This window comes from Triticum urartu, chromosome 1A (assembly GCF_056163025.1).
Source record: "Triticum urartu cultivar PI428250 chromosome 1A, HENAU_Tu73, whole genome shotgun sequence".
Classification (NCBI taxonomy): domain Eukaryota; kingdom Viridiplantae; phylum Streptophyta; class Magnoliopsida; order Poales; family Poaceae; genus Triticum; species Triticum urartu.
Window position 1 is genome coordinate 469,479,262 of NC_141873.1, and position 10,790 is coordinate 469,490,051.

Below are 10,790 nucleotides of genomic sequence, written 5' to 3' on the forward strand. Positions count from 1 at the left end.
TGTAGTTTGTAGTATGTATAAACAAGACTATGTGAGTTCTTTATATGAAAATGAAGTGGATGGCCTCTCTTGTGCTAAAAAAATATCTACTTGTAGAATATTCTGCAGAGGAAGCATTTCGCTCTCACTTTCCCGCCTCTACAAATTGCTCTTCGCACTGTCCACACACCGCATGTGCTTGTTGATATGCTCATTTCGGTAATTGATGGAAAACATTTAAGTGACAAATGTGTCTACTAAGTATGTAAATATGTTATTTTCATTTACTTTCATTTCTCTATGAATCTTGTGTTATTCTAAAGTTGCATTCAACCATAGGGAAGCCGCAATAGTAAGAGAGGGCAAGGAAGACGAAACTATTCCCTATGACCCGCCAATCCAATGCATGGTGATCCGCTAGGACTGAGATGTCATCCTCTCTATCACTTATGTGCTTATGCGTGACTGATCATGCTCTCTACTGGTATCTCCTACAACCATGTGACCATGTGCGATAGTTCCTTGCACATACACCGCTTGTAGCAGCAATAACCAACATGCAACCGCATGTTTTTGCACCTTCTCCAATGATTGAACGCACCAAAATCAGAGTTTGAGTGTGGCCAGAGGACCAGGGAGGCCTATGAGGCCCTCACCCAACCTATCTGACATCACTAGACCAACACTTAGCGCTTGAAGATTATACAGTGAACATCGGCTGAAAACAAATCACATTCATTCAAACCTTTCCGGCCAATAACATTGTGACAGTTGTAAGTATAGTAATACAACAAAAATACTTACATTACTGTACCAACCATAATTACATAGTAATAGATACTGGAAATTATGTGCAACCAAACTGTAAAAAAACACGCTTTTACACATTTTGGTTCATACTTACAATCTACAATACAATGTAACTCGTGTTTCCCAATGAGAATACAACCAAAGGATTAAGAATCAAAATTGAGAAAACTAGCACACCGGTAGGGACCCAGCTATAATTCCAAAAGGCTTGACACTGAAGCTCATAAACAAAACAACTGTAAAAGTTAGTACCTAAAATAGTAACGCAAAGATAAGTATTGGTTAGAACAACACTTGTGTTACAACTGTAACAAAAGAAACCACAACTAAAATTTAGGAAGAAAAAACAAGAGAAATGATAGAAAATCTATTGACCATATAATCATTTATAAAAAAACGCTATCAAACACTATGCCCTTCTAAGATAACAACGCATAATAAAGTCATTGCTACCTATCAATCGCCACAATGCTTATAGTCCAGAATCAACCATAAATACATAGAACTAGACACATGAATTCATGTTCACAGAAAAGGCTAGAAAACAGAAATGATTGTTGGTTGTTGAGACTAACATGAAGAGAAAAATATATTGAAATATATACCCAAAAAATCATGTTGTATGGCAGGGAGGACATGATGGGGTTGTTTGGATCGAAGCCATGGGATGGGCGCCCTGCCAACTTTTTGGCGTTGATTGAGCCTTCCCTGCGCGTTTGGATGGACGCCAAAGAATTGGTGCACCCTGCCCCCTTCCGCTCTTCTAGTTCTACTTGACGCCAACTTTTTGGTCAACCGTCAGCGGCGAAATTGACCGTTAATAAGTTGGCATGGCAATATTGGCAGTGCCAGGACATGCCAAATCCAAACAACGCCGATATTCCCCATTCCCTAGCATACATACTGTTTTTTTACGGATACCAACATACATACTATTTTTTAATGGGTCCTAGCATACAGAGACTATAACTCGGAGAAAGACAAGGAAAAAGAATGAGTGACCATATCAATGATTACACCAACTCAAGACGAGTTGTTTTCGGTAGACTAAAAAATACTCCCTCAGTCCCACAATATAAGAATGTTTTTAACACTACATTAGTGTAAAAAACGTTCTTATATTTTGGGACAGAGGGAGTAGCATTTCTGTTGAAAAATTAAACGACTTTTTTAATGGAAAAAATTAAACGACTTAACACAATCGCCTACATACGGCCCACACACACTGCTGAAAGTTTGGACGGCGATGCCACCAGAAGCCCAGAACACACTATTTTCCAGGCCGCCCGTTCACCGGGCCTCCAGGCCAGAAACGGAGGCGTCGTTGACATAAGGCCCACGAACAGCTCCCGTCGGAGCCTGTGCCTCGCGCGTCGTGCTCCTCCCCAACGCACCCGCGCGGCCGGAAACGACATAGGCCGGCGGCGTCGGCACAGGGAGCGTAATCGAGCGGCTGTTGAGCATGACGACGACCGCCGCCATGCCTGGCCGGAGGTGCGCGTCCTCCTGGACGCAGAGCAGCCCCACGTGGACGCACCGCAGCATCTCCGTCGGCTGGAGCCCGTCGGCCGAGCAGCCGTCGAGCAACCCCGACACGCTCCCACGGCTCCAGTGCCTCCAGACCTGTACACGCAGGGGCGTAATTAGCCAGTTACATTGACTGATCCGTCATGAGCAAGGTCACACCCGTACCGTGGTCAGAAGATCTTCGCCGTTAGTGCCCGGATATTGGGCGAAATTGTTGCGGCGACCCGCGATGATCTCCAGTACAAGGACGCCGTAGCTGTACACGTCCGATTTGGCCGAGAAGATGCCGTGCAGAGCGTACTCCGGCGCCATGTAGCCGCTGCATTTCAAGGTGGACGCCGCATTGTTAGCTACTAGCTCGGTTCACGTGCACCACCGGTTATAACAAACTCACTAGGTTCCGGCGATGTGGCTGGTGTTCCCGACGCTGGCATCCACGCTGAATAGCTTGGCGAGGCCGAAGTCGGAGATCTTGGGGTTCATGTCGGGGTCTAGCAGGATGTTGCTCGCCTTGAGGTCGCGGTGGATGATGGTCAGCCTCGAATCTTCGTGGAGGTAAAGAAGGCCTCGCCCGATCCCCTGGATGATCCTGAACCTGTGCCCCCAGGTAAGCTCTCGGCGCCTCGCAGGATCTGCATGCACATGTCACATGTGCAATCCCATTGTATGTCAGTTGGATATAACAGTCGGGGATCTGAAACTGAAACCAGGTGCCAAGTGCGAACCGAATAGAATCTTGTCGAGGCTTCTGTTGGGAAGGAACTCGTAGACGAGGAGCATCTCCTCCTCCTGGATGCAGCAGCCGAGCAAGCGCACCAGATTCTTGTGCTGGAGCTTGGCCACCAGCACGACCTCGTTCCTCATCTCCACGAGCCCTTGCTGGGAGGTCTTGGACAGCCTCTTCACCGCGATCTCCTGCCCGTCCCGCAGAATGCCCTGACCGACCAAACCACAGCAAGTCGATTGTTCAGTTTAGACATGGAAAATCAATCGGAGAGTGGATGCTCGTGTTCCAAGTTGAGTGTACTTTACTTTGTAGACCGGCCCGAACCCGCCTTCCCCGAGCTTATTTTCTTCAGAGAAGTTGTCAGTGGCAGCTCTTAGAGTGCCCAGATCGTACAGCAGAGACTCTGAGTTTCCCATGTCTGTTCCATCCCCACCCTCTGCTCACAAAGACAAACGGTATAATAATTAAGCCTGGCTGTTCTTTTTTTTTTGGAGATTGTTTTTGCTATATAATCGACCGAGACGCACTCACCGGAGCTGGATATCCGCACATGTTCGTGTGGTTTCTTGTTCTTCCTCTTGCAGAGATACAAAGCAACCGTCAACATCACCAACAGCACCACAGCAACAGGAATGGAGACGAACAGAGCTATCTTGGCCGTGGCGTCGTCGTTTCCTGCTCACACAACGAAGATTCGTCAAAAGGAAATTCAGAATAGTTTACCCTATCTTCTAGTTCAGTCGCTGTCGAACTTTCAACCCGAAAGAAATGTCTAATCAAAGACGCGAGATTGACACGACAATTTCAAAACAAGAAAACTGCATGGCCTCAAGTGCCAGCCAGCTAGAAACGCGTGAGCGTACGGACACGAAGTTGACGGGGACATTGACTCACCGGCGCGTCCTGCAGGGCCGGACTGGTCGCTGCCGTTTACTGCTGGCGGTGGCGGAGACATCGCCGCCTCGGCGGCCTGGGCGTTGTAGAAAAGGTTCACCTCGTACCGGATAGAGCAGCTCCGGGAGATGATCTGCCCTCCCTGCTTCCCGTCGCAGGTGGTCGGGATGGACGAGACGGCTCCGGTGAGGCATTGGTAGCAGTCGTCGCCGGCAAGGTCGCGCGTGCACTGGGCCATGCCGTAGACCTTCGTGAAGGACGTAAAGTCGGCCGCGCCGGCCGCGAACATCCGCGGGGACGAGTACGCCGCCCTGCGGGTGAGGTTGCTCATCAGCGCGCCCAGCTGCGTCCTGAACAGCTCGGGCTGCGTCACGTTCCCCGTGTTGCAGAGGCGGGCCACCGGCGACGTGTCGGCGGCGCCGAAGAAGCTTGCGTTCGAGTAGCGCAGGAGGCAGTTGTCGTAGATGAGCATGGACGTTTTCTGGCCGGGGCACTTGCTGGCCGCGTCCTGCGCGGAGGCGTCAAGGCACGTGCGACAGTCGGATGCGCTCACGTCGGCGCGGCACTGCGCGAGCCCGTACGCCTCGTCAGGCGCTGCGCCGGTGGCGTTCTCGGCGAACCCGGACGCGGCCGACGCGGCGGCGGGGAGGAAGGAGAGGAGGGCGTCGAGGTTGCCCTGGAAGACGCCGCCGCGGGTGTAGTTTGTGTCGCTCGGGCACTCGGTGTGCACCAAAGTGTCCGCGGCGGCGTTGGCTGCGCCGATAAGGAGGAGGAGAGAGTACAGGGGGCTCAGGCTACGCATGGCTCGTGGGGAGGTCGCCATTGTTGGGTTCGTACGTCGCAGCAAGCGAAGCGAAGAAAGCAATTCGCGATTGGGCGCATGGACTGGAAGAGGAGATGCACAAAAGGACGCTGGATTGGGTTGTGGACCATGACTAGTCCTCGCACGGGACACTGAGACTATTCCTCACGCGCTAGGCGTTAGCGGGCTGAACCATCTCACCGAGGAAGACATGATAAATTCAGCACGAGGAGCTGAGGTGATGGCTCTCGCGTGCTCTGGCTCTGGCGACGCCCTGGTCGGCTCGGCGGCGCCGCCGCCGCCGCCCTCGCCCCTGGCCTCGCCCGCGGTCGGCCTGCCGGCGCCCCCCTCGTCCGATTCCCCGCCGTCTCCTCCAGCTGTTCCTCCACGCGAGTCTTGGGCGGACCTCGCCGAAGCTGCCGATGTGGCTGCGGGCCGCCCCATCGCCTGCCGCGACCGCATCCCGCCCCGCGCTCCGGTCCGGCCGCCTCCATCCGTCCCTGTCGGCGGCCCGACTCCCAGGGGTGGGAGTCCGGCCTCCCGCGGGACCGATCGGCGTCACCGGCGGCCGTCGGGCGCGCTGCCGTCTCCTGGGTCGAAAGGGGACGCCTTGGGGTCTCGGGCCCCTCCCCGGCGGCGCCGTGCTGGCGGCTGGGGCGTCGCCGGCCGCGCCGACCGCGGTGCTGCGCTCGACTCCTGGCGGTCCCCCGCGTTGGTGGCATCCGCCTCTGCTCCGGCCGGCCAGTCGCCGGCGGCGACGCTCGCGCTCTCGGGCATCCTTGTCCGGAGAGCCCCCTTTCGTGAAGGAAATATGCCCTAGAGGCAATAATAAAGTTATTATTTATTTTCTTATTTCATGATAAATGTTTATTATTCATGCTAGAATTGTATTAACCGGGAATATAATACATGTGTGAATACATAGACAAACAGAGTGTCATTAGTATGCCTCTACTTGACTAGCTCGTTAATCAAAGATGGTTATGTTTCATAACCATAGACAAAGAGTTGTTATTTGATTAACGGGATCACATCATTAGGAGAATAATGTGATTGACTTGACCCATTCCGTTAGCTTAGCACTTGATCGTGTAGTATTTTGCTATTGCTTTCTTCATGACTTATACATGTTCCTATGACTATGAGATTATGTAACTCCCGTTTACCGGAGGAACACTTTGTGTGCTACCAAACGTTACAACGTAACTGTGTGATTATAAAGGAGCTCTACAGGTGTCTCCAAAGGTACATGTTGGGTTGGCGTATTTCGAGATTAGGATTTGTCACTCCGATTGTCGGAGAGGTATCTCTGGGCCCTCTCGGTAATGCACATCACATAAGCCTTGCAACTAATGAGTTAGTTGCGAGATGATGTATTACGGAACGAGTAAAGAGACTTGCCGGTAACAAGATTGAACTAGGTATTGAGATACTGACGATCGAATCTCGGACAAGTAACATACCGATGACAAAGGGAACAACGTATGTTGTTATGCGGTCTGACCGATAAAGATCTTCGTAGAATATGTAGGAGCCAATATGAGCATCCAGGTTCCGCTATTGGTTATTGACCGGAGACGTGTCTCGGTCATGTCTACATTGTTCTCGAACCCATAGGGTCCGCACGCTTAAGGTTTCGATGACAGTTATATTATGAGTTTATGAGTTTTGATGTACCGAAGGAGTTCGGAGTCCCGGATGAGATCGGGGACATGACGAGGAGTCTCGAAATGGTCGAGACGTAAAGATCGATATATTGGACGACTATATTCGTACATCGAAAAGGTTCCGAGTGGTTCGGGTATTTTTCAGAGTACCCGGGAGTTACGGGAATACGGGAGAAGAAGTATATGGGCCTTATTGGGCTTTAGAGGAGAGGGAGAGGCAGGCTGCACGCCCCCCCAAGGCCTAGTCCGAATTGGACTAGGGGGAGGGGCTGCGCCCCCTCCTTCCTTCTCTTCCCTCTTCCCCTTCCTTGTCTCCTACTCCTACTACATGGAAGGACTCCTAGTTGGACTAGGAAAGGGGGAATCCTACTCCCGGTGGGAGTAGGACTCCCCTAGGGCGCACCATAGAGAGGGCCGGCCCTCCCCTCCTCCACTCCTTTATATACGGGGGCAGGGGGCACCCATAGACACACAAGTTGATCCTCGTGATCGTTTTCTTAGCCGTGTGCAGTGCCCCCCTCCACCATACTCCTTGATAATATTGTAGCGGTGCTTAGGCGAAGCCCTGCGACGGTAGAACATCAAGATCGTCACCACGCCGTCGTGCTGACGGAACTCTTCCCCGACACTTTGCTGGATCGGAGTCCGGGGATCGTCATCGAGCTGAACGTGTGCTAGAACTCGGAGGTGCCGTAGTTTCGGTGCTTGATCGGTCGGGCCGTGAAGACGTACGACTACATCAACCGCGTTGTCATTCCGCTTCCGGTCTACGAGGGTACGTAGACAACACTCTCCCCTCTCGTAGCTATGCATCACCATGATCTTGCGTGTGCGTAGGAAATTTTTAAATTACTACGTTCCCCAACAGTGGCATCCGAGCCTAGGTTTTATGTGTAGATGTCATATGCACGAGTAGAACACAAGTGAGTTGTGGGCGATATAAGTCATACTGCTTAGCAGCATGTCATACTTTGGTTCGGCGGTATTGTTGGATGAAGCGGCCCGAACCGACATTACGCGTACGCTTATGCGAGGCTGGTTTTACCGACGTGCTTTGCACACAGGTGGCTGGCGGGTGTCAGTTTCTCCAACTTTAGTTGAACCGAGTGTGGCTACGCCCGGTCCTTGCGAAGGTTAAAACAACACCAACTTGACAAACTATCGTTGTGGTTTTTTGATGCGTAGGTAAGAACGGTTCTTGCTAAGCCCGTAGCAGCCACGTAAAACTTGCAACAACAAAGTAGAGGACGTCTAACTTGTTTTTGCAGGGCATGTTGTGATGTGATATGGTCAAGACGTGATGAAATATAAGTTGTTGTATGAGATGATCATGTTTTGTTGAAGTTATCGGCAACTGGCAAAATCCTTATGGTTGTCTCTCTATTGCATAAGATGCAAGCGCCCAATAATTGCTTTACTTTATCGCTATGCGATAGCAATAGTTGCAAGAGAAATTGTTGGCGAGACGACCACATGACGACACATTGATATATATCAAGATGATGAAGATCATGGTGTCATGCCGGTGACGATAGAGATCATGACAGTACTTTGGAGATGGAAAACAAAGGCGCAAGATGATGATGGCCATATCATGTCACATATTTTGATTGCATATGATGTTTATCTTTTATACATCTTATTTTGCTTAGTTTGACGGTAGCATTTTAAGATGATCTCTCACTAATTATCAAGAAGTGTTCTCCCTGAGTATGCACCATTGCGAAAGTTCTTCGTGCTGAGACACCACGTGATGATCGGGTGTGATAGGCTCTACGTTCAAATACAACGGGTGCAAAACAGTTGCACACGCGGAATACTCAGGTTATACTTGACGAGCCAAGTATATACAGATATGGCCTCGGAACACGGAGACCGAAAGGTCGAGCGTGAATCATATAGTAGATATGATCAACATAGCGATGTTCACCATTGAAAACTACTCCATTTCACGTGATGATCGGTTATGGTTTAGTTGATTTGGATCACGTGATCACTTAGAAGATTAGAGGGATGTCTTTATAAGTGGGAGTTCTTAAGTAATATGATTAATTGAACTTTAATTTATCATGAACTTAGTCCTGGTAATATTAGCATATCTATGTTGTAGATCAATAGCTCGCGTTGTTGCTTTCATATGTTTATTTTGATATGTTCCTAGAGAAAATTGTGTTGAAGATGTTAGTAGCAATGATGCGGATTGGATCCGTGATCTGAGGTTTATCCTCATTGCTGCACAGAAGAATTATGTCCTTGATGCACCACTAGGTGACAGACCTATTGCAGGAGCAGATGCAGACGTTATGAACGTTTGGCTAGCTCAATATGATGACTACTTGATAGTTTAAGTGCATCATGCTTAACGGCTTAGAATCGGGACTTCAAAGACGTTTTGAACGTCATGGACCATATGAGATGTTCCAGGAGTTGAAATTAATATTTCAAGCAAATACCCGAGTTGAGAGATATGAAGTCTCCAACAAGTTCTATAGCTAAAAGATGGAGGAGAATCGCTCAACTAGTGATCATGTGCTCAGATTGTCTGGGTACTACAATCGCTTGAATCAAGTGGGAGTTAATCTTCCAGATAAGATAGTGATTGACAGAATTCTCTAGTCACCATCACCAAGTTAGTAGAACTTCGTGATGAACTATAATATGCAAGGGATAACGGAAACAACTCCCAAGCTCTTCGTGATGCTGAAATCAACGAAGGTAGAAATCAAGAAAAACATCAAGTGTTGATGGTTGACAAGACCACTAGTTTCAAGAAAAGGGCAGAGGGAAGAAGGGGAACTTCAAGAAGAACAACAAGCAAGTTGCTGCTCAAGTGAAGAAGCCCAAGTCTGGTCCTAAGCCTGAGACTAAGTGCTTCTACTACAAAGGGACTGGTCACTGGAAGCAGAACTGCCCCAAGTATTTGGCGGATAAGAAGGATGGCAAAGTGAACAAAAGTATATTTGATATACATGTTATTGATGTGTACTTTACTAGTGTTTATAGCAACCCCTCAGTATTTGATACTGGATCAGTTGCTAAGAGTAGTAACTCGAAACAGGAGTTGCAGAATAAACAGAGACTAGTTAAGGGTAAAGTGACGATGTGTGTTGGAAGTAGTTCCAAGATTGATATGATCATCATCGCACACTCCCTATACTTTCGGGATTAGTGTTGAACCTAAATAAGTGTTATTTGGTGTTTGCGTTGAGCATGAATATGATTTGATCATGTTTATTGTAATACGGCTATTCATTTAAGTAAAAGAATAAATTGTTGTTCTGTTTACATGAATAAAACCTTATATGGTTACACACCCAATGAAAATAGTTCATTCGATCTCGATCGTAGTGATACACATATTCATAATATTGAAACCAAAAGATGCGAAGTTAATAATGATAGTGCAACTTATTTGTGGCACTGCTGTTTAGGTCATATTGGTGTAAAGCGCATGAAGAAACTCCATGCTGATGGGATTTTGGAATCACTTGATTATGAATCACTTGATTATGAATCACTTGGTGCTTGCGAACCATGCCTTATGGGCAAGATGACTAAAGACTCCGTTCTCCGGAACAATGGAGCGAACAACTGACTAATTGGAAATAATACATACTGATGTATGCGATCCGATGAGTGTTGAAGCTCGCGGCGGGTATCGTTATTTTCTGACCTTCACATATGATTTGAGCAGATATGGGTATATCTGCTTGATGAAACATAAGTCTGAAACATTTGAAAAGTTCAAATAATTTCAGGGTGAAGTGGAAAATCATCATGACAAGAAAATAAGGTTTCTACGATCTGATCGCAGAGACAAATATTTGAGTTAAGAGTTTGGTCTTCAATTAAAACATTGTGGAATAGTTTCACAAACTCATGCCACCTGGAACACCACAACATAATGGTGTGTCCGATCGTCATAACCGTACTTTATTGGATATAGTGCAATCTATGATGTCTCTTACCGATCTACCACTATCATTTTGGGGTTATGCATTAGAGACAGCTGCATTCACGTTAAAAAGGGCACCATCTAAATTCGTTGAGACGACACAATCTGAATTATGGTTTGGCAAGAAACCAAAGTTGTCGTTTCTTAAAGTTTTGGGTTGTGATGCTTATGTGAAAAAGTTTCATCCTGATAAGCTCAAACCCAAATCGGAGAAATATGTCTTCATAGGATACCCAAAGGAGACTGTTGGGTACACCTTCTATCACAGATCCGAAGGCAAGACATTCGTTGCTAAGAATGGATCCTTTATGGAGAAGGAGTATCTCTCGAAAGAAGTGAGTGGGAGGAAAGTAGAAAACTTGATAAGGTAATTGTACCTTCTCCCTTATTGGAAAGTAGTTCATCACAGAAATCTGTTCTTGTGACTAC

At 48.0% G+C, this 10,790-nt stretch overlaps 1 protein-coding gene across 1 annotated transcript; it reads right to left on the reverse strand.

Annotated features, from left to right (window-relative positions):
* Positions 1–1,646: 1,646 nt before the first annotated feature.
* On the reverse strand, positions 1,647–5,570 carry LOC125519902 (cysteine-rich receptor-like protein kinase 15). Its single transcript, XM_048684684.2, has 7 exons — positions 3,938–5,570; positions 3,575–3,718; positions 3,349–3,479; positions 3,042–3,252; positions 2,711–2,948; positions 2,482–2,635; positions 1,647–2,412 (listed from the first exon to the last, which is right to left on the reverse strand). The coding sequence occupies exons 1-7, from the start codon at positions 4,758–4,760 to the stop codon at positions 2,080–2,082; spliced, it is 2,034 nt and encodes a 677-aa protein (XP_048540641.1). The 5' UTR covers positions 4,761–5,570; the 3' UTR covers positions 1,647–2,079.
* Between the last annotated feature and the right edge of the window lie 5,220 nt (positions 5,571–10,790).

Bases quoted from the DNA above. Each gene is read 5' to 3' on its own strand.
- LOC125519902 (XM_048684684.2), bottom strand. From the start codon at position 4,760: ATGGCGACCTCCCCACGAGCCATGCGTAGCCTGAGCCCCCTGTACTCT. The intron at 3,719-3,937 runs GTGAGTCAATGT...TTGTGTGAGCAG, and splicing joins CGGCCCTGCAGGACGCGCCG to GAAACGACGACGCCACGGCC. The intron at 2,413-2,481 runs GTACGGGTGTGA...CTGCGTGTACAG, and splicing joins GCGAAGATCTTCTGACCACG to GTCTGGAGGCACTGGAGCCG.